Source organism: Ambystoma mexicanum, chromosome 4q (assembly GCF_040938575.1).
Source record: "Ambystoma mexicanum isolate Mex_15411 chromosome 4q, UKY_AmexF1_1, whole genome shotgun sequence".
In the NCBI taxonomy this organism is placed as follows: domain Eukaryota; kingdom Metazoa; phylum Chordata; class Amphibia; order Caudata; family Ambystomatidae; genus Ambystoma; species Ambystoma mexicanum.
In genome coordinates, this window is record NC_090928.1 from 286,019,234 (window position 1) to 286,043,527 (window position 24,294).

At 49.0% G+C, this 24,294-nt stretch overlaps 1 protein-coding gene across 3 annotated transcripts in view; it reads right to left on the minus strand.

Moving 5' to 3' along the window:
• HS3ST5 (heparan sulfate-glucosamine 3-sulfotransferase 5) overlaps positions 1–24,294 on the minus strand; it is an 892,491-nt gene that overhangs the window by 48,968 nt on the left and 819,229 nt on the right. For all 3 annotated transcript variants that reach the window (XM_069607861.1, XM_069607859.1, XM_069607860.1), the window contains one exon: positions 5,285–5,423. In XM_069607861.1, the coding sequence (XP_069463962.1) occupies positions 5,285–5,391 (107 nt within the window). In that variant the 5' untranslated portion in view covers positions 5,392–5,423. The remainder of the gene's footprint in view (positions 1–5,284; positions 5,424–24,294) is intronic.

Genomic DNA, 24,294 nt, shown 5'->3' on the forward strand with positions numbered 1-24,294 from the left:
CTGTGAAGGGGTCGAAGGGCTGGATCAATCCCGAGGAACTTCTTTGCGGGCGAGGCTGTGGTGATGACATCGACAGGTTTGCCGCCAATCTTGATGGTGTGCCGGGTCTGGGGGTGGATGTCCCGGTCGCCATGCTGTGGTTAGCTTGCCTTCCCCTCGGTGCAGGTCCCTGGGTGATCCCTTCGATCGTTCACATGGGCAGCAGTAGCGAGATCCAGCACTCACAACGTGTACTTGTGCCGACCTAGGCAATGTGGATCAGCCTTGGGCCTCCTCCGACGTTCCTGGAGCTTCTGACCCCTGGGAGGCAGATGGAGAGTCCTGGCGCCTCCACGTCTTGGTGAGCCGCCCTTGTAAGTTGTGCCAGGTTGATGCAGGTGAGGGACGTTTACCCCTGCTGAAGAAGAGAACATTATTTATTTATTTATTTTTTGTGGGTGGGGGTTCACGTGCGTTTTCCCCCACCAGGTGTCCAAAAATTGAATTGCAACGGCCGTGAGCCATCTGGAGGCTGTCGAGCGCCGAGCGCTTGTGTCTGACGTAGTTCACCTCGTCGCCATTGTTGGATCCGGCCTCCGCGGCTCGGCGCTCGCGGGGAGACCGGATGACTAGTGATACCAGGCTGCACGGCCTCCGTGTCATAGCTCCAGCTGGAGCGAAGAAACCACGCAGCACACCATGCGTAGGTTGGCCCGGAACTGCCTCCCGTGCTCGGGGGTGGGGCTTTTATTAGAACGCCCTGCGTCACCGCGTAGCGGGACGCAGGGCGGATGCAACAGCTGCCACTACTCTTTCTCTTCCATCTGGCCCACACATTCAAGCATGCATGATTTGACATACACATGTACCTCACTCAATCACATACATAACTTCACACATGTTTGCAATAACCTCAAAACTGCGGGTAAATGACGACCACCCCATGGGTAAAAACATATGTGTTGTGTTTTTACGTGTTGTTCGCTTATTGTCTAAGCTGCACGGACACTACTTCATAATAAAAGGAGGAGTAGATATGGCATGAAGCAAATCAACCATCTTGAAAGATCTCCTGATCCTGAAGAATTTCCCTTTGAGTCCTGCTGGGTAATAAAAGTTTAAGAAGCACCTGCAGGGATTCTGAAGTTTGTAAAGGCTAGCAAGATAACTGAGGGGGAGCTGGCTCATGAGCAGCCGGCAAGGGTGGACTGTGAACCCAAAGAGGCCCGGGAAATAATGTTGAAAGTGGCCCCATATTACACATTTTCAGCAAGCCCAACCCTTTTCCTATGAGAACATTTGGAAGTGTCACACAAAGGAGGCACAGAGTGCAGAGTCCTACCAGGAAATCTCCACAGTTCCTTATAGGCCAGTCCACACCTGGCACGTAGCAGGTTACAGGATTTGAATCGTTCATGGCAAGAATGACGTAGGCTTTAATCCTCCGAAGGCCAATAAAATGAGAAACAATTGAGTAAGATACGAATTAGGATAAGCTACAAATGACAATGGTGTGATGTCAGCAACAGGCACTGAACCAGCTGAGCTGTACTGTTGGTTTAGGATTACTGCAGAATGCATGTTTTATGGTGGTTGCTTAAGGATTGAATGATCTCTTGGCAAGGCTTATGGAAGCAGACCCTCAGAGCAGTACATGTGTTAAGGGAAACATCTGGGATTTAAAATGAAAGTAATTAGGGCCTAATTGTAAGTCAAAATCATGAATCATGATGAGAGAGAAATATGTGAGAATACTTTGCCACATTAAAGCTGGCATCAGAGATATGTTGCCTAATTATAAGCCAATGAAAGGTTATAGGCACATTTTGTGTAACCCAACCTATTTATTTCCTGTCGAAGGGAGATCCCCAAGAGGAATATTTCTCCCTAGCTCCATTATCCACCAACAGGCCCTCAGAACAGCAAAGAACCAAAATATGTCTACACCGGCCTGGTCTACTCCAAAATACCCTGAATTGCTCCACCTGTCTTTGATTCCCCCAAATTTTCTGAATCTTCTGAAAGCCCCACATCCAAACCAAATCCGGTCAGATAGGACACGGGACGTCATTTCACCAAAATGCCAGGGGTGGCGGAAGTGACATAACATGACCCTTGACCTCTGATGACATCACAGGAAATGAGGTCACTTGACCCCATTCCAAAGTGACATCACGAGAAGCAATCGAACATGACCGTTTAATCCTTGACAAAACGGGAAGTGGCATCACATAGCATTGTTTCTAAGTACACTATGAAAAATATGGTTACAATAACAATGTAACGTGATATAGATTTCATACAAGAATGGATCAATGGATCACCATATGCATTGGCAGAAAGAAACATGCTATAAATGCAACTTGCGAAAAGCAAAATACATAGTCCGAAATGGATGCTTATTTTACTTTAAATGCTTTTGGAGGATTTTGTCTGTATTGTGGATTTGAGGTGTTTAAGAACAAATCAGCGACTCACCCCTTGAAGTGTGCCTGAAATAAACCTTTAATGAGTCTAGCAATTATTGTATAGAATTCCAAAAGACAAATGATTTGTTCTACCTATTCTTTCTTATTTAGGGTCACTTGTAGAACCCCTTGTTTTTTTGAGAAGCATGAACAAGAATACCAGCCACTCTATAAACAAAGAGGCACATGACATTGGCTGCGGTCTGGGAGCTTCAATTTGTAAAGGATTTTTAAATGTTTTTTTTTTAGGGCTAGCAAGGGAGACCACAGGGTAGCAAGGGAGACCTCAGGTGTCGCAAGGGAGACCCATGGCAACCCCTAAATGACGTCTCTGATAGCACAGCGAGTAGAGCGCGCTAGCTTTGACATCTGTGCAGAGCCTGCTGATGCAGGTTCGAATCCTGGCAGGGCCAAACTCAGCCTTTCGTCCTTCTGAGGTCGATAAATGAGCACCACACACCGTGGGTAATAATAGGCAGTGCTCAGATGCCTGAGGGTTCGTAGCACAATATAAATGTGAATTAGTGTTATTATTATCCCCCTTCTCTCTCCACAGCCCCTGATTAACCCACAACGCATTTTTCTCCGTTCAGGCACTAACTCTCCCGCAGCCCCCCCTGCCTTACCATACATCCAGCCTCCATCCACAGCCGCAGGTGATCTCAGCCACTGCATCTCTCTACAGCCACCACTCTTCCCCAAAGAGCCAGTCTCCTCCACAGTTGCAGAATCTCTTCTATGCCACCTCGTCTTTCCACAGCCAACTCCCGTTCCCCCACAGCCTCCAACCACGCTACTCAGCCACTGCATCTCTTAACAGCGACTTCCCCTCGTGACAAATAAAAGAGACATCTCTTTAGACCACTAACAGTGTCCCTCGTGGTTTAATACAACTGTGACTTTCTAGCAAGCATAGCACACATTCTGTAACCGGAGGATGCCATAATGTGAACATCTCTCAGGTTACAGAAGGAGGGGGATACATGAATTGTTTTCATTCCCGCCACAAATAAATACGAGAATTTGCTTTATTGGGACCTTCACATTTGCTTCTGATCACATGTGTAATATGAAGGTACATACCTGCATAAAATATGCCTAAAAGCAGGAGACCGTATCACCCAGTATTGTTTTTGTGTGTCTTCAGTTTGGAAAAAACGGGGCAACACCTACAGGAGCTTTCTAGGCTCACATGGTTTTGGATTGTCTTGTAGCCTTTCACTTAAGATGGGGGAAAGAAGGCGACACGTATACTTCTTTTAGCAAATTTGTGTAAGGCATTATATATTTGTCAGATTCGTCTGTTAACTATTTCTGAACTTTTCGAATATTCTCTATTTAAAAGCGTGTTCCTGAAAGACAAACACTAACGCACGTTCCTAACAACTAGACCTGGAATTAAATGTGGTTACGTCCCTTGTAGACTGGTCTCAGATGCCAGCTTTACTACTCAACAACAGTGTGATCCTGGGTAAATTATTCTCTCTCTTTCTCCAACCCCCGCCCCTCTCTCTCCGTCTCTCTCTCTCTCTCTCTCTGTCTCCCTGTCTCTCTTCCTCTGCCTTATACACCAGAATTAGAATCTATAAGGTATTTTAAAAAGCCAAAGAGGCCCAAAATAGAGCACAGACGCAAGACCCCGCACACACTCAGTTTTGGGTAACACAGTTGTGCGAGTGGAAAGCCCAATCTGGCAACACTGAGTGCATCTGCTTGACAAGAAGATAAAGAATCCCCAGACAGGTGCTTGTTTGACGGGTGTCCCAGGGGACAGGGACAGAGCATCACATAGCTACCTCTACGGATGCGCAGTGAGTGCGCGTGAAGTATGGCGATGCAGTTCGACCGGGCCAGCTCCTGCCCGGATAAACCATCTCCTCCTCTTCCTCCTAATCCACGCCTATGCATTTGGCATAAGTGGCTCAATCCACCAATGGACCAATACTAAACATGAATAATGGAAGGGATGCCTTGAAAGCTGATGAGGAACAGGATGGAAATGTTTAGAAACTGACATACACATACTCTCTCTCTCTCTCTCTCTCTCTCTCTCTCTCTCTCTCCTTGTCTCTCTCTCTCTCTCTTTCTCTCTCTCTCTCTCTCTCTCTTTCTCTCTCTCTCTCTCTCTCTCTCTCTCTCTCTCTTTCTCCCCCTCTCTCTCTCACCCTTCTCTCTCTCTCTCTCTTTCTCCCCCTCTCTCTCTCTCCCCCCACCTCTCTCTCTCACCCCTTCTCTCTCCTTCATTCTCTCATCAATGCGAGTGCCATCATTCTCAAGTTGCCATCTTTTAGAGAGACTACCTCACCTTGGAAACCATGTCACATTGCCAGCAGTATTTCATCTCCCTCCCAAAACGTGTCGATTTCTATTAACTTCAATCTGGGATCATGCCCAGCGAAGGTTTATTGCCACCTCCACCCCCACAAAGTGTACCTTTCCACTGACTTCAATCGGACGACACTTTGAAGAACCATCACCCCACGAGCACTCTGTTCAGCACCATTGAAATCCCTTTCCTAGCAAACCATCATCAACGTCAGTGTCCTCTCCATCGACTACAAAGGGAGCAACCTGCGAGCCAACATTCATGCCTTCTCTTATTTATTTATTTTATTTATTTGCACTTTTAAAGCGCTCACACAGCCCGCAGGCATCGAGGCGCTGTTACAGGAATTGTTTTTTTTTCTTTTGTTTTTTTCTAAATGCTTCATCTCCATTGACTTCATTGGGAGGACCCTCCAAAAACATCTGACGTCCACCTCCGTGGAGACAAGGCAGGCCAAGCAGCCAGTCTCTGCTGACACACATTAATTACTGAACAAGTGTACTGTACTTACCTATCCAAGCTCCCAACTCTGGCAACTAGATAGAGGAGACTTCCAACAGCCAGGCTGCCTAGCACAAGAAGCTTCTGTCTCAGCAACGCCTGCTGTTTGAATAGCATGGCCCTCCATCAATCTTCAGGACGCCTTCAGTCTGCGGGGACAAGAGCACATGCGCACTCGTCAACACATGCCAATGGACAGACTGGAGATTTACAATACATGTTCAGCTGTGCAAAGCTCACCCGACTTTATAGAAAAGTAAATCATCAACAGCCTCAGAATACAAATCAGTTAATGCGACCTGCAATGGAACAGCACCATACATCCTGTAACGTCAACAATAGCCCAGCTTGTGTAACTTTGTCTCCTCAATTCCTCAAACAGACTTTGTAATGGCCTGAGAGAACAGTGACACGGCCGAGGGACACAACATTGGCATTCTGGACACAAAACATGAGCTTTATTTATTTATTTGCATTTTTAAAACGCTCACACAGCCCGGGGGCATCAAGACACTGTTACAGGATTGTTTTTTGTTGTTGTTGTCTTAGTTGCATATTTATAATGCGCTTAAATACCCAGAGGTGTCTAAGCGCGGACCCGGGAATCAAACCTGTGTTGCTTCGTGTCGTCTTGCTTCCAAGGTGAGCACATTGCCTCTGAGCTATCCTCCCGGCATGGCATGCCTTTTTTTGGCATGCCGTTGTCTCAGCTTAGACACAAGATGCCTGCACGTGTTCTCTGGATCTAGAAATAACAACCTGTACAAGAAGAGCACCCACACCCCGCTCTCAAGTGCCCACCTTTGTCTGAGTATTAACTCACCATAATGAAAAGTACTTCTCACTAGCGTACTGGCGGCAAAGGCAATGGGAGTAGCTTGTTGCCCTGTCCCCCACAACCAGGGCTCCACAGTGCCGAAACCCTGGAAATGTTAGGGTTGTCTGTCACTCTTTACCAGGGCCCTGAGGCCCAGGGCCCAGAGGACCCAGAGACTTGAGAATCATGACCTGCAAAGTTTTCACGCGTGTCGTATCTTTGTTTTTAGCAGCGCCCTACTTATGGGCAGGAGTTACATTTAATGGCCGCAGCCACTTGCTTCCCGTTTTGGGCTTTTGCTGAAAGTAACTGCTCTTCAAAGCTGTCATGAGCGGGAAGAAAATGTAGAAGAAAGAAAGGCACCTTAACAACAGCTTTGCAAATACTGATGAAAAACCTTTTTTTATTTTTTTATTTGTGATACAGTTTATTCAACTTTACATAATATACAAAGAAAAAAGAAGCACTTACAATCCTCATACATTGCCACCACAAAGTAATGGGGCTGTTACCATAAAATCATAAAAATTGCCTTTTCTCCAGAGTAAGGTTAAATAAATGGTGCAACCATGATTATTGCCGCTCATAATTTCGCACCAAAGAGTTTCTCCGATATATCGCACACCATCCCATCTGCTCTCCTCACTTCCGTCCGAAGATTAGAGTGACAGTCACATAGCCGATGTCGGACCGTTTCAAGTGCATTTGTCCCACATAAAGGACAGACCCTATTGGCCCACGACGACCAATGCCAGGTACCCTGGATTTCCCCAGTTTTGGCCGTGTTAAATTTGACTTGAAAGTAGTCCCAGACTAAATAATTGCCAACACATTGCTCAACATAGGTGGGTAGTTCCCTTCTAAGGGATATATACCTCACAAATTCTATGGCAGTGTTTTTTGTGTGCAGGTTGATCATGGCCTGCTCAAGGTCATGCTTTGCTAGTATACCCTTCATAGTTTTTTTTAAATAAGGCAAAGGCATGGTTAGTACAAGTTCTGGTGCCCAGTTTAACCACTTCTTGGCCAGTAGCAAATTCTTCCCACTTTGCTGGTTTTCATCAGAAATTTACGTGTGGAAAAGGCGTCGGCCGTCATTGCCAAAAGGAAGTCTGTCAGAGCGTTGAATAGTTTCCACCAAGTTGTTGAACAACACATCATTACCCTGGAAACTATGGGAGAGATTGTTAAATTCTAGGAGGATCATCTCAATCGCTGTGCGCCTAAGGAGCCGCAGTAAACTTTTTAGCAGTGATCTTTCCTTTTTGCTAAGCACTTCCAGCATGGACGGCGCCCAGATTTCAGCGTAATACAGTACCAGCGAGTTGATCTTCGACTGGTACAGCTGTATCAGAGAACCAATCGAGTACCCCCTCCCTTATGCGCAAAAGAACAAAGGGCCCCTAGTGTGGCGTTACTTTTAAGACTGCTAGTTTGTTCTACGTGGCTTGAAGGCCTCCTTGTGTCAGATCTAAAATGACCAGGTTGTCTGCATATCCCAACCAGTGCATCGGAACAGATCCTAGCTTGGGAGAGATAGCGGACGCACGTATTTCTCAATGCCTCACCCAGATCAGACAGATACAGGTTGAAGCACATGGTGGCCAAAGGGCATCCCTTTTTCAGGCCCTTAGACGGGGGTATCCATGCCATTGTGCTGTATTTTGTTAGCAGCACCTTTCTTAGGCATGAGAGTTTAGACATTTGGCAGAGTGATGGGACATTTCCAAATGTAAGAACCCTTGTTCCCCACTAGATACTTACCAAATCGGTCTCTGCTACCAAGAAAATGAAAGTGAGTAACACAGTAAAGCTCCTTACCATTCACGTATATCTATGTTGTCTACTACCTACACATGCCAATAAAGTGCCTGCTTTTATGTGGATAGTCCAATGTTCTTAACTTCATTCATAATATCAAGTTTGATATTTGTGGCAAACAGTCTCTATACCCAGGCAACCTTACTTAAGGATATGAAAATAAAACCACAATTATAGTCTTTCAGCTTAACGTGTTTCTATGGATTTACATGTTGGCAGGTTGCTTTACTATGTGATTTCAGTTGCCCCTCGCGCCACTTAACTCGCTTGTCGCTGCCCACCACTGCCCTCCCTGCCACCCGGTACAGCTGTACCCCTCCTCTGTGCCCCTCTGCATCCTACCCCTGCTGTATATCTGTTCTGTTGTTACCTCTGAAAAGCGCTCCGTTATGCAGCTGTAATGTTGTACACCTCAGTCAAGTGCTCCGTTATGCATCTGTACTGTTGCATACCTCTGTAAAGCGCTCCATTGCTTCTCGAAGCTAGGTCCACGCTCAACAAATACAATAATAACAATAATAATAACAAAAGGTTGCTTTGTTGCAATGTAGAAATTTATTTATATCAATGCAAAACATTATTTTGCCTGCTGGTGTGCTTAATTATGCCATATTATCGAGTGTTAGGCTAAGTGATGCAATGACAGTCAACATTATGCCATGGCACAAATTCAGGGCCCATAGTTTTGATTGATTACCCGGCATCTCCCTTCTGACTGCCCATTGGCACCTCAAAGATACTCAAAATGTTGTATCACGCAATCTTGCATGGAATTATGGTAAAATGCAGAAATACATGGACCAAGAACCAAAAATGGACATAGCCACCATTTGAAGCATTAGTCTACCCCCAGCCGCAAGCCCCAGGGTTTGGTGGTGTTGTATCCCTGGCAGAAGACATGGCAAATAATGCATGGGTAGCCCTTTCCTCTGGAAATTCTCAGCTCTCCATAAGTGTTACAGATGAATGTGATGCGCACATGTTGTGTACATACTGCACACCTTTGTCAAATGGTGACTACAAATAGATGGGTTTATCACAAAGGTGTTTTGGAGGTGTCTAAGTCTTGAACTTATTAAGACGTATCTGACAGTTTCAGGAGAGCTCAGGTTTTCAAATGTCAGGTATGAAATAAATGATTAACCATTCCTTGCGTTAAGGCTCATAACATTGAAAAAGGGTATGTTTACAAAATGTTTACATGCATATTTGTATGAATGTTCCTTTGTAAACATACGTGTATGTGTGTGAGTGCCCTGGGGCAAATGCATAGTTTGCGGGCACTGAGAGCGACAAGATTCAGAAGTGGGGTCAGCATATGTATATATTGAGATAGAATGCAGGATTTCATTTGTGCTTTAGCAGCATGAAAGGTGGGCGGTGTGAGCATATGTTGTTAAGACAGGCCTGTTCTGTGGCCAACAGCATCATGAACATGAGTTTTACAGGGGCAATTCTGGCATATTGTGAAGACCTGCCTCATTACTTTATTTGGACATAAAAAGCATGAAAAATGGGGACGGACCACAGGATATGGTTTGGGCAGAACCTGCTTGCAAGTGGGGCAATGCTGGCATATATTGTTAAAAAGGCCTCCTGTTTTTTTATTTGGGGACAGCCAACATCAATAACAGTTACAACATGTTCCTATGTGCTGTTGGTGACCTTTCATCTATTGGAGTGTTTTGTGTGTGCCCAGCAGAGTGTAAGTTCTACATTGTTGCCAAATATTTCAGAAATTGTTGCTGTGAAATGCACAAATTCAATACATTATGAAAAAGAATTATAATGAGAAACACAAGCTAAAACCTTACTGCTTTTACCAGGATCTTGTCCTTGACCCTCTGATATAGGGAGGCCAAGATCCCATGGCACCATGTATGAGTTGGCTATAAGTACCACTATTTCATCGCCAGGAGGTTCAACCGGGCACCCTTCCCACCATTTCATGAATGCAGCCCCTGCCACAGACATTTTTGATAAATTAGTGATCATTCTTATGTCCTCAAAATGCGCTTTGTTTTTATGCAAAGCAGCCAGCATCCAATATTCAGGGCACTCACAACCTATCTCCGTCCCACCCACTCCACTGACAATCAACTTCCCCCCACCAGAAAACCCCTCCCTGAGCAAGAAGGGGGAGGGGGATGGAGTTCCAATAGTAAACATTGTCAATTTTCAGTACTGGAATCAATCCCATTCCCATTTGTTACTGGTAGACCCAAAGACCTAACCAGTCACAAGGAGAGCTGGAGGGGTGGGGAGGGCAAAAGATGTTGTGGCAGAGCACCAAGAAATGGAGCTTCATTTTATCATCCCATATTTACACGTATTTCACCAAACCTCTACAAGGCACAGCATACACATCATGTATTCATTAGTTGTTCTTGCTGTCGCCCTCCACACTCGCTCTCTCTTCTTCCTTCCTTCCTTCCTTCCTTCCTTCCTTCCTTCCTTCCTTCCTTCCTTCCTTCCTTCCTTCCTTCCTTCCTTCCTTCCTTCCTTCCTTCCTTCCTTCCTTCCTTCCTTCCTTCCTTCCTTCCTTCCTTCCTTCCTTCCTTCCTTCCTTCCTTCCTTCCTTCCTTCCTTCCTTCCTTCCTTCCTTCCTTCCTTCCTTCCTTCCTTCCTTCCTTCCTTCCTTCCTTCCTTCCTTCCTTCCTTCCTTCCTTCCTTCCTTCCTTCCTTCCCAGGAAGAGGTGAGTGATCACGAGGAAGCAGAGGAGGAAAACAGACTGAATACATGGCACAATGTTCAGGTGCTGCCGCTTTAAAGATAACGCGAGTCTCACGATGAAAGTGCAATAAGTTGCCGAACAAGCTGTCAAACTTTATTTTAAAAAAAGATACGAAAATCACCGGATTCAGCAACACCTTTTCTGATTTACGGATTCATTTCACACTGCATACTTTCCAAATGCATTTATTTCATAAATAATCAGCAGCATAATTAAAATTCCTGTTCCAAGCCCTAAGCCAGACAGAAGGGCGCCGGCGCTCAGACATGACGCAGTGACACTGTGGGTGGGTGGCAGTGACAGCTGTCACTGACAGCTCTATTGCTTTAAATCCCTGACACATGCTACACGAAGGCAGATGTTTTGGGCACGGTTGGCCCCTGGGTGGCCAGGGGCCCCAGCCCGTCGACCATGTACCTTCACAGGCCCCTCCCTGGGTCTCTGTGCCATCCTTCTGGGCGTGCAGATCTTTCTGTGTGCTGGCGGTGGTAGCCACGCAGCACCACGAGACATGGCATCGGCTCCCTTATCTTGACACCTGGCTCCAGGGGTGTTGCTAGGCCTGAAAAACTTCTGTGGCTAAGCTCATGTCGGGACTTTCGCGACTCGGGGCGCGCTAGTCTTTTGGTTCTCACCACTGAAATTCTATCCGGGCTACAGCCAGGGCTATAGCCCCCTCAGTCCCCACTGCCACCTCAGCCCCCTCCCCCAATGAACGCCTCTGCCTGGCTCTTAAACACTCAGGTGATAGCAAAGCTCATTACACTCAGGCTGGGCACAGAAAATATCGGGCTAGTCCCCCATTTATTTTGTCTCCCACGCTTCTACCCCTTCTGCGCTCCCATCCTCTGCGCATATACGAGCCACTTCTTAGCGGATATCGTGGCCTGAATAAAATAGAAGAGTTATGCCAACCCTTTCTCCCATCTGGAGATCTTTAAAGATAGTTCTCCAAACCTAAGGACCCTCTGGGAAGTCAGGGGCCTTGGTGCGCCACCCTGCGTGTGTGTGTTTGTGTGCTTTTGAGTAGGGAAAGGGGAGTGGGTAAGTATGTGTTTGTGCGACTGTCTTTGTGGGAGGGGAGGGGGAATGTGTTGGGCAGGGAAGGGCCTGTGGGGGATTTAAAGGAGTGGGTTCCGGGATAATCCCCCAATTTTATAGCAATCCCATCAGGTTGGGAAAGGGTTGGGCCGTGATCACCTCCCAGAGGAGGAGAGGGTATTCAAACTGTCATGTTTCGGCATTCTCAAGGGCACACAAAATTGGCCTAATGAAAGCGGTCTTTTTTGTGTTCGCCCTTTAAAATGCGGAAACATCACATAGGCCCTCATTACGACCTTGGCGGTAATCGCAGTGCTAAATGCACCTTGGAGCACGGCGGAAAGCTGCCGATACCGCCATGGGGGTTGGCGGATTTTCCGCCCCATTCCGACCTTGGCGGGGCGGTAAATCCCCAATCCCCATTTTACCCTTCCCCATTCCCATTTTTGCCCCATAGGGTATAATGGGAGTGGGGAAGGCGTTAATTACGCCACCGTAAAGTACGGTGGCGTAATTAACAACAAGGTCCCGTAGCGCCATGGATTACTCCGCCCGGAAAAACCAGGCGGAGAAAGGCTCCATGGCGCTACGGGAACTCGTAGTAGGGCGGACGGGTCCGCCACGAATACCGCTGGCGTAAACCCACTCCGCCAGGGTCGTAATGAGGGCCATAGAACCGTATCAGTGTGACACATTGCACTGAGCCCCAAAGACGGTCAAGGTATCACCCCCTCTTCATCAACATAAAAGGGTTAAAAAAACAGCTAGTCTGTTACCCTTTAATCCTACTTAAACATACAAAATACCAGCACCTTTAAATATATTGAGTTGCACATATGAATAAAGTCTCATTTACATCTGTTGGATTTAATACATTAGGGGCCTGATTTACACAGCCGTTTTTCAATGGGAAACCCCCACTGAAGAACTCGCTGTAAATCCGTCCATAAATGTTTTACACTTATCTTGTGTTGATGTCCCTGTTTAGTTGGCAACAGTAATATGAGTAGACTTATATGCGGGTACCCATCGGGAGGAGTGCAATAGGTCACAGCGATACACTATCCCGCTGAACTGTATCTTATAAAGCAGGCGCCTGTGACTGCACTTGAAGCACTTTCCCGCGCTCCCTTTACAAGTGAATGAGCACCCGTGAAGTCACTCATGAAGCAGTGCTAGCACAGCGCTTTGAGTAACTCCACCATTTTGTGAGAGGAACATCTGTGAAGTCCCTCATGAGGCGGTGCTTGCATAGTGCTTTGAGGAAAAATATCACTTCCTGACAGGAGTAACAGTGAAGACACTCATGAAGCAATCTGGTGTAGCACTTTGAGGAGCAACACGGCTTTTTGACTTGAGTACCCGTGATGGTTCTCATAAAGTGCCACTTGACTTGAAAAGCGCTTTGTGGCACTGCATGATTTATGACAGGAGCAGTTGAGAGGGGGCTCAGGAAGCGGTTCTTGTATAGTGCTTTGTGAAACAACACACCTTAACGCAGTGGTCTTCCAACTTTTTTGGCCTGGGCCCCCCTCAGCAAAATATGGGCAGGCCGGGACACCCCAAAAATGTAGATGGACATTATTCCAAATGGCTATGAACTATCGTGCGCTGTCGCCACACCCGGCTCCAAGTATAGTCTCTGGGCTCCCCCACCTGCTCCCATCACAGTCTCGGGACTCCCTCCTCCACTCTACTGTGTATATTCCTCCTAGTCTGCCCCTCCACCCAAATCTGTCTTAGTCTGTGTCTCATTCCAATTCTATACTAGTCTCTCTCCCTCCTAGATTTTCTCTCCCTCCTACTCTGTCCTATTTTGTATCTCCCTTCTAGTCTGCTTCTCCCTCCAAACCTGTCCTGGTCTGTCTTTCGCTCCTGTTTTGTGTCTCCCTCTCCTTCTGTACTAATTTGTCTCTCTCTTGTGTTTTGTGACTTCCTCTTATTCTGTCTCTTATTCCTAGTCTGTATATTCCTCTTTAGTTTCTCCCTCTTATTCTGTCTCTCCTTCCTATTCTGCCTGTGCCTCTTTTTTTGTGTCTCCCTCCTATCGTGTCCTAATCCGTCCCTGGCATTCAGTCTCTCCCCAACTCTGTGTCTCTCCTGCTATACTTATTCTGTTTCTCCTTCCTGTTTGATGCCTCCCTCTTATTCTACCCTAGTTAGTACCTCCCTACGTGTCTGTCTCTTGCTTGCATAGTCTGTCTCTGTCTTCCTCCTAGTCTGTCCCCCTCTATGCTGTCCCTCCCTGTCATCCTGTCCCTCTCTGCTATCATGTCTCACTGTCCTATGCTGTCCCTCCCTCTCCTTTACCAAGTATAATAATGCGTTCTTCTGAAGGATGAGGCTACGTCAGCTGATTCGTGAGCTATCCATTTTTCAGTCTTACGTCTTTTGAAGCACTTTTTTCAATCCTGTTCTTTCCTTTCTACACCTAAATTGTGTCCCTCCATCCTGTTATCATGCAGCCTTTTTTCCCTCCTGTTCTGCCTTTTTCCTCTGGCTCCCATTCTTCCTCTCCCGGTCCTGTTAACTGTCCATCTTGTTTCTTCCTTTGTCCCCCGCACCCGCTCTAACCTGCTCCCCATTCTGTGCCTTTCTCCCTCTCTTCCAACCACATGTCCTTCAGCTGTGGCTATATGTCCTCATGTCCCTGTCCCTAGTGGCAGACATCCATGGCACGGAGAGAGGGCAGAGGTGACATTGTATTCCTTTCATCCATGCCAACAGAAAAATAAACACAGCATGGAAGTTCTTTCATGCTGTGTTTATTATGCAAAAGTTGCACCTCATGCTGAGGCCACTGAGCAGCTAATTGTTATTCAAGCTGTGAGACTAGCGCCCCCCCAGGTATGGCGCCACGCTCCAATTGGGGGGCATGCGTCACAGTTGGAATGATACTGATCTACACTCTATGTTGAAAAAAATCCAAAAGAATATTATTTTTTTAAATTTCAGACTGTGGGTGCAAGTCCTTCTAGACATGCGGCCACGGCCGCCCAGCGGGTCGCAACCCACAGTATGAATACTGCTGCTTTCACGGCAAGTCCTGAAGGCCACCATTCTCTCAGGGACAGACATACATAATGCTAGGGCCCCGAGCAGGATGAATTGGAGGAGCCAAAGAAGCAGTGCAGTTGGAGCCTGCTGAGAAGCAAGGAGACAACTAAACAGGGGATGGTTTGGGGGCTTTGAAATCCAAACTCTGTAATAGCAAAACACTCTACCTCTGCTAACTCTACATTGTACAGGGGTCTAGACCACTACCCCAAGGTGTTTTTAAAAAACAAAATCTTCCTAGTCATGGCACGCAAAGATTGCATTACTTTCTTTTGCAAATGGGGTGCGGGGGGAGTAATCGAACCCATGTTGCAATGTAGGCTTACTCACCGAAGCCATTGATTTCATAGGAATGTTGATCCGTGTGCTCCTTATAACCTCCCTTTTTTGCTCCGAATACATGTTGTACTGTGTGACCTGTGCCAGTGCCATTACAACTACTGGCCATTTGTGTGCCGAAGAAACTTGATGTCCTGTCGTATCTACTTGACAGATTTCAATGCAACTGAAGTCACGCAGCATGCAGGTTTGGATACCTTATTTGGCCAAACTGAAAATAGCAAGCAGAGATGGAGCAATGCATTAGCTTTCGAAGCCCCAGAGACCTCAACGGCGGTGCCATTGAAGAAAACAGAAGTAATGAGGCTCTGAGGTGTTGAATTAAAATGTGCAAGACATGGGATTTAGTGGAAGAGTATTGAAGCGCACAGCAAATTCCATACATCATGAATCCCACTGTTATAGTCCAAGCAAAAGGCCCCTTTTGCTAGATGAGGATGCAAAGCTAACAGGAATTAAATGCTTGAGCATAGATGCATTAAAAGGAGGGAAAACAAATGTATAGCTAAATGCTTGTCATACCCCTAATTAGAGATCATTTCCGAGTTACGCGCTAGATAAGCCTCACAGCTGGATTCCAAATCATCTATCATGTATGCTGTTGAGCTTGCTTTATAGACTGATGTCTCAGCTCTGTATCAAAGCTGCCTTTGTCTGAACGCCGAGCTCCCATCCTGCGCTGCCTGCACCGCAAACCCAAGCCAATGCAGGATGCACAGGCAAGGACATTGCCCAGCAAAGGCGGCTCACTTTTCATGCATACATTAGGCATGTGTTATCGACCAATGCCTCATGGATAACATCTGTTTGGAACAAATAGGCAACAGAATTTTGCAAATATTTGCAAACACTGCGGGTCCACAGAATTTTCCCATACTATTTGGTCCTGGAAATTTGAGATACATTTTACTTTCCAAGAGGCTTTTCTTCAAATGCCTATTGAAGGAAACATTTGCATTTCTTAAACACCGGAAACTAATTAAATATGATTTGATTTACAAATGTCCAAATCCTCCTTTAGTCATGTCTAAAGTGGCTTCTTCATATGCAAATGTCTCTATTCATATTTATTTATTTATTGTGCATTTGTAAGGCACTTATACAACAATACATTGTGTTTCAAAGTGCCTATTGATTGATTGTGAGGTCCATTAGATGTGGTGGTTCACTCTTCGTAAGTGAGAGGTGTTGCACTTCTACACTCATCCCGCTGATTATTACGTGCCCACTTAGGTACAGTGGTGGACTGGCCTAGAGGAGCTCTGTGTATTTCCTGGGCGGCCTCTTGAACATGGGCCTCTTTTGTGTGGGTCCCCTAGCTTAAAGCTCCTCGTACCCTAGCTCGTACATACACCCTACCCCATTCCTTACATCTCTCCTCATCATCTGCATCCCTGTTTCTTTGTGTTTAACTACTGTTTAATCCCAATATGGTAACACATCTGCTTTCAAATTCACAATTTGGGCCAATTTTCAAAAGGTTGCTGTGGTAGCCCTCCTCCCCCACCCCCAATCCTTACTTAGAGGAGTTATGATTCCTCATATGGTGTGAAATGGGGTAATTCTGAAAAATATTTCCTGGGCCACTTTGGCTTCCCAGTCCACTCCTGTTATGTTATGTTAATAAGACTAGTAAAGCGCAGCATCCACCCAGAGGCACCTTGGCGCTAGGGGAATCATAGGTGACCAACAAAAGGCAGAACCACAATTTTAGAACAGGAGAGCCTTCAGGGCATGACGAAAAGAGAGACGGCTATCATAGACCGGAGGGCAAATGGGAGGGAATACCAAACTTTCGCTTCAGCAACGGAGCACGCACATCTGCCTGTGCAGGAATATTTTATCCAGGGACTTGAATAGTCAGAGAAGATGAAGAGCGGGGTGCTCTGGAGGGGATGCGGGGACAGAATGTAGCATGAAGATATTCAGCTCCCAGTTTGTACCCCTGCTTCTTTATACAGAGCCACAGCAGAAAGCAGGAAATGGGGAGCTGCAGTTGAGAGTGGAACTTTACAGCCAATTTAGGGCTTTAATGCCCCAGGTGGCTGTGCTTTCCTTCCTTCTCAAGACAGAAGGGGCAGGAGGCTGTAGCTTTGCACTGTTTCCAGCAGAGCCACCCACCATGCTCATCACTGTCACTCAGGCGGTCTCCCATTGTAAGTGACATGGTTTATCCCACAGAAAGGCGTGAGGTGGCAAGACGTGTGGGCCGTTGGCATCCGCAGGATACATTTCAGAAAGTATTTCCTTTGCATCAGAAAGGGACTGGGCCACCACAGCATCAACTGAGGTATTGGTGCAGTGAAGAAATGGCAGAGGGGCACTGTCAATGACAGCTAATGGGCAAGTTGTGGAGATGGCATAGCATATGCCACTGGACTAAGGAGATAGGGTGCCATTTTCCCCAATTCAGTAATTCTATTACGCCAAAGGGCTTATCAAGCTGAATCCAACTGCATCATAATGGCCAATGACGATGATCACTCAAACATTGATTGGCTGTCAGGACTGTAACATGAGGATAGAGTCAGGCATAGTTCTGTTCCATACAAGTGATTTAATCACCATTAAGGAAAGCATTTTGGTAACAGTGAAAGAAGTGTGAATGGAGCGAGGGAAAGACAAACATTCTTACAGAGAGAGCAGTGATGGGGAGAGGGAGCAAGAGAGAGCGGGAGATGGCTAGAGAAAGGGAGGAGGACAAAATGAGAGTGAGTGAGCAAAAAAAGTGAGAGTAAAATGGGAAGTAAGCGATAAAGAGAGAAACACAGAGAGTGCAAGCGCCTAAAGGTCAGGATATTTTGGTAGGAAAAGAAGATGTTGATTAATTGATGCAAAGGAAGCAGCCCCCACAACTTGAAACTTAATTCAAGACAAGCAGGTGCCATCCGAGGCAACATACGAATGAATACACAAAGGACACAATCTGGCATCAGTGCCAATTTAAAAGCATGAACACAGCGCCCCCAGTTCCACAAAAGCCCTGTTTTATGAGGTAACTGCCTCGATAATTTGAAGAAAATAGCTGAAATAAAAATTTGAACAGCGGTACCTCAGCTTGGTGGTTCATTAAAGAGATAGCGGGAAGGTCATGGTGTACTGGTTTGATGGGAGTTGCAGGGTGTGCAGATGCAGGGTGTGGAGAACAAAGAAACCCAATTATAATGTTCAGGGGTTCTCTGCCCTCCATATTGTTTTCCACCTTCCAATTTGTCAGATCTCATTGAGACGCGAAGGCTCAAAGTTATCTAAAAAGTTTTATGATCCAATTAGCACAGAGCTTCCTTGCCAGGAATGTCTCATACAGGCCAACCAATATGAGTACGGTCCGAAACTAAGGGGCCGATTCATGGAACAAACGTGCGCCGAAAATCTACGCGCAAGCAGGCGCAAGGAGGCGCAAGCAGGCGCAAGCGGAAAAAAAGAGGCGCACGCGCACGCGTGCGATACATGGAAGTCCCTGCGCGTGTCTTCCTCGGGATGTGCGCCAAACCCGTGCATGGCGCACACGTCACTGCAACATCCCGAAAGACGTGCGCGACGCGCACAGTGAAAGCGCACAACCTCTGCGCATACACTAGAAAGTGGGCGGAACACAGGGCGTAACGCGCGGAATGGGGAACAACTTGCGAAAACAAGGGCGTAACTGGGGATGTACTGCAGGGAAGCAGAGGGAACGCCCACACGCACCCGAACCACACGTATTCATGGAACCGAATAGGGCAAAGCCACGCACAGTGAAAGACACGCACAAGCCGATACACGTCCGCCACACGAAGGCAGGCGGTAGCGTCCCTGCGCATTACAAAAGTGGCAACATACAGCAATTGTGCGAGCGGGGCACGTGTATTTTGGGGTTGCGCGGGAAGTTACACACGCGATCGGGCCTGGGGGAGCGGGCTACGTGTATTTCAGGGGTTCGCGTGAACTTTCTCACGCGATCGGGCCTGGGGGAGCGGGCTACGTGTATTTCAGGGGTTCGCGTGAACTTTCTCACGCGATCGGGCCTGGGGGAGCGGGCTACGTGTATTTCAGGGGTTCGCGTGAACTTTCTCACGCGATCGGGCCTGGGGGAGCGGGCTACGTGTATTTCAGGGGTTCGCGTGAACTTTCTCACGCGATCTGGCCTGGGGGAGCGGGCTACGTGTATTTCAGGGGTGCGCGTGAACTTCTTCACGCGATCGGGCCTGGGGGAGCGGGCTACGTGTATTTCAGGGGTTCGCGTGAACTTTCTCACGCGATCGGGCCTGGGGGAGCGGGCTACGTGTATTTCAGGGGTTCGCGTGAACTTTCTCACGCGATCGGGCCTGGGGGAGCGGGCTACGTGTATTTCAGGGGTTCGCGTGAACTTTCTCACGCGATCGGGCCTGGGGGAGCGGGCTACGTGTATTTCAGGGGTGCGCGTGAAGTTCCCCATGCGATCGGGCCTGGGGGAGCGGGCTACGCTTATTTCTGGGGAGCGCGGGAAGTGACACACGCGATTGAGCGGGGTACGTGTATCTCGGGGGTGCGCGGGAAGTTACACACACAATTCCATCAGGGTACGTGTATTACAGGTGAGCGCATATCAACAGGGTACGTGTATTACAGGGGTGCGCGGGGAGCAGCACACTTGAATTGCACGTGTGGGTCCTCCCAGGTGTACCCTCTACACCCTCCACGGCCCCTGCAGGTGGCTCACACCACAGGGGCCTACCCAGCACATGTCATGCAGGCACCCCACCCACCATGCCCATGCCCACCAGCCAACCCACATGTCAACTTGCACTACTCCCCCCCACTGCATGTGACCCTGCACCCCCAGCCACCAGGGGCAGCCTCCACCAGGTCCTCACAATCCCCAACACACATGCACGTCAGCGTGTAATACGAGGAAAGGGCCATGCGCGTAAGCGCGCATACGAGGAAAGCCCATGCGCGTAAGCGCGCATGGAAACTGCACGTCCGCGTGTAATACGAGGAAAGAGCCTATGCGCGTAAGTGACGTGACGCGCGCGTGCGTTTCCCTCAGCACGGGTTAAAGGTGAGCGGGCCCAGCAGTTCGCTGTACGTGCCTTCCGTGGAGACCGACGTGTGTTGCTGCTTCCAGTTGTTTCGCGCGCCATCTACTTCACAGCTCTCAAGGACGTATCTCTTCTTTTGGCGGGGGTATTGGCTACGCGTGTTTTTCTGCATCGCGCTAGTCAGACGGTGAGTCGCAAACGCTCCTTTTCCCACTGCGGGTGCCCCTGTGTATTGCACCCATTTTCGATGTCATCGTAGCCTGCGTGTCCCACGCATACGCGTTATTCGTGTTACTGGGTGCCACCGCGTACTGCGGGAGGTCAAATCCACGCACGTAGGCTGCAGGGTTGCGTGCACGGTTTTACTGCAGTTTTGGGGTGCCTGAGCGTTGCGTGACCCGTCACCACATCACCGGGGTCACATACAGCCTTGCAGGTGCAGGGGGGCTGTTAACATCTTGCTTCCCACCCCCTTCACCCCAATTGCCCAGGACAATTGTGGTGTACACCTCCCATTGGCACCACTCCATCTGTGCCAGCACTATTACATCTGTGCCATGGTTGGGAGGCCACCAAAGGTGAGGGGCGCCTCAGCTGGGCGTACTCCTCGTGGCGGGCGTGGTCGGGGACGTGGCCGTGGTGACCAGGGAGTAGGGGGACTCCAGGGTGTCCAGGGCAGCCACAGAGGGGGAAGAGGCAGGGGTGCGCCACTTGAGCACAATGTTGTGCCATGTGTCGGTGCAGCCATGCCACCACCCCCTGTGGTTCCGGGGGATGCAGCTCCTGCATCTGGCACTGGCACCCGTATGACCCAGCAGTCCGTTCCATCGACTGCCACGGGCCCAAGGGTAGCGGTAGCTGCAGGTGCAGCTGTGGACACCGCCACCCAGGCTCAGGGTCTGCCAGCGCAGGCTGCGTTGGCACTTGAAGAGCCCTTGGTAGATCTCCAACAGGCCAGGGGGGAAACCATAGGGGCACGCCGGGCTGCTCAGACCAAGACACGTGTCCCTGGGGCAGTCATGTCATCTGCTGCCCCGAACAGCCGGGTGTTGGCAAGTGCAGGGGCAGATGCACCCAACAGCACCCCGGTTGTGAGTCTGCCAACCAGGACCGTTGCGGTCAATGACCCTGCCACAGCTGATATTGCTGCGCAGGGTCCATTAGTGGGCACCCAGCTGCCACTGACACAAGTCAGGCCTTTGGTCATCCCTCCACCTGCCACTCCCTCGGCTCAATCCACCGAACCCACTGGCCATACTGGTCAGGGCGGCATTAGCCAGCCAGGGTCTGCGCCACAGTCCAAGAGGAGGAAGGTTGCACCTGCAGCACAGGCTGGGACCCCACACACAGCCACGACCTCCTGCACGTCGAGGAAGAAGCCTTTCTGTAAGCAGGAACTGGACTTCCTCGTGGACTACGTGCGGGGACACAGCCGTGACATGCTAGTGGGTGCCAATAGTCATACTACGGCTGCCCAACGTGACACCCACTGGAAGCATGTTGCGGAACATGTCAGTTCATTCGGCCATGAGGTGCGCACAGCGCAGGAGTGCAAAAAGCGCTGGAATGACATCAAGCGCAGCACTAAGGCTAAGCGTGCCTCAAATTACAACTTGACTCTGGTGACTGGCGGTGGGCCTGCACCAGAGGAGGAAGAACTCACTCCGCATGAGGCTCTCGTTGCGGAGTTCATACCACCAGAATTGGTCGAAGGTGTGGGAGAGATGCTGGACTTTGATGCCCAGTCCAGTGAGTGTTAAAGCGTAGTTGTTGAGGACGTGTGTGTTTGACTTGTGGGATGTGTTGTGCACGATTGCTGCTACATGTGACGTGTACATGGTTCTGAGGTGTAAGTAATGCAATGCTACCGTCATGCATGTCTCCTCTGCCTGCATGCGGGACTCCATGTGGGCATGCTCCCTTGCCCCTCCTCCGCCACTCTGCACCCCAGTTCCACCTTTGCACTGGTCTGCTACGTTCTTGCCAATGTGTAGTTTCTTGTTCATGTGTCCTGTGTAGATGCTAACTTCCAGCTTAGAAACTGCCAGACATATGCCGTGTGGTACAGCCTTAGTACTCGATGCAGGGTATCCCACTTGTACTGTGCATGGGTCAGATGTCCCGCAGGGACATGAGTGCCCATTCATGCTCCATGTGCATTGCACACATGCCCCTATGTGTCCTTGACTGGATGAGCACTGTAATATGAGTCCTTGGTTACATACATTGCCTGCCATATTATCGGCCTCCCCATGTCAACTGTGGCTCAGTCCTGCGTTGCACACATGTTTAGGCAATGACAATCTGTGTGGCTCACAGGCCTCAGCCTGTTCAATGGCCAATGACTCTGTCCAACTCTTGTCGTGTCTTCTTCACACGTGGCTGGCCTCCGGATCTTCCATCATGTGTCCTGCCCACTGTCCCAGCATCATTAGCAGTGTTGTAATTTGATTCACATTAAGCTGTTGATGCCAGTCAACACTGCTTGTCAATACACAGGTGTATGGGCAGCCTTTTGATACCATGCTAGGCATCCCTGCTTTGGTACTGGGGTGGAGGGGTGCTTGGCTGCTAGACATGGTACACATTGAATACACAATGCACGTGATGTCTGAATTTGACATTGCACTGCCTTCACATTTCCTGGCACACACCATGGAGTGCTTGTACATGTAGGTAGTGAGTGGCGTACACATTTTCAGCACTGCATAGACCCACTTCCATGCAAACTGCCACCTTTCAACAGGTCTGATCACAGTGGCTATTCTAAGTAGACCCAGCATGCATGCCAGGTCATATGTTGTGTGTCACATGTCTGCCGGATGCCTTTGCTGTCGGTGTGTGTGTGTGTTGTGTGCTTCTGACATGTGTAGTTACCTTTTCCTCTCTATTTTTCAGGTGATGACGCAATGGATGCAGAGGATGGTGTTGTCACGCCAGACACAGGGTTGGTAAGACCACATCAACCCGGCACTAGTGGGGGTCGTGGGGTGGTAGGCCACGAAAACCCCCAAGTGCTGCAGTCCATCCTGTCTCTGGCTGCCTATGAGTCCAGCCTTGATGACGACTCTGACGTCCATGTTGAGTTGGATGACCATCAAGTCCATGTGTCAGGGGTGAGTGATTCTGATGTGGACACTCCTCTGTCTGCGACACCTGCACTGAGGGATCAGACAGTCTTGGTTCCTCCGCCCGTGGTGGATCGGGACGCAGGGTCACCCTCCACACCAGTCACTGATGTGCCTGGGACATCACGTCGACGGGGGCATGTAGTCGTGCAGCCGCAGGCGGTGCCAACACAGCGAGGACCTCTGGTCCTTGGGTCCCGCAGGGGTCAAGCCCGGCAACGCGGTCGTCGCGCGCAACCGCTGTATACTGAGTGGGAGCAAGACATGACTGCCAATTCCGAACGGCAGGGGGCAGCAATGGAGAACATCGCTGACAGCATGGAGCGTGTGGCCCGATCTGTGCTCCCCCCTGCTAGGCAGGTGCTTCTCCAGCAGCAGGCGGCACGGTCCACGGCCCGCTCGCTCAGGCTGGGCATGGCGGCCTCAGACAGAGCACGCCAGGCTGAAATGTCGTCTCTGCGTCAAGCAATTGCTGCTCACGCAGAGGCGCACATGGATGCCCTGAGGGAGGAGTATGCCTCCCTCAGATCCACTCTGGGTGTCCTTATGATGTCCCAGAGGCAGCAGGCAGAGGAGAGGTTTGCACAGCTTGAGCGCACCATCTCGGCTGAGCTACAGGCTTGCCGGGAGGTGCAGCGGTTGTCCAGCCAGGCCTTGCAGGAGGAACTCCGTGTTACACGTGCTACCTTGCAAGAGGAAGCACGTGTATCACGTGAGGTTCTGCATGCAGACCTATGTTACATCGCCACACAGAACCAGGCTCACCTGTCCGGCAGACTTGCTGCCGACGAGGGGCAAGCTGCGGCTAGGTGTGGCCAGGCTACTGTGCCACGTCCTCCTTTCCAGGATGAGCCAGACTCGGACGACCATCTATCTCCCACATAGGTCGTGCTGTGCAGGCGTTGAGCCCATGGAGGTATTTTTTTTTGGCTCGGCATCATTGCATGTGGATGTTGAGCAGCACCCTGTACCTCCCCCCTCCTGGGTGCCTCCCCTCCCCCCCAGGTCGTATGTGGCCATTTTTGATTTTTCGTTTAGTTTAGTTAGTTAAGTTTCTGTTTGATAGTTAGTTTAAATAG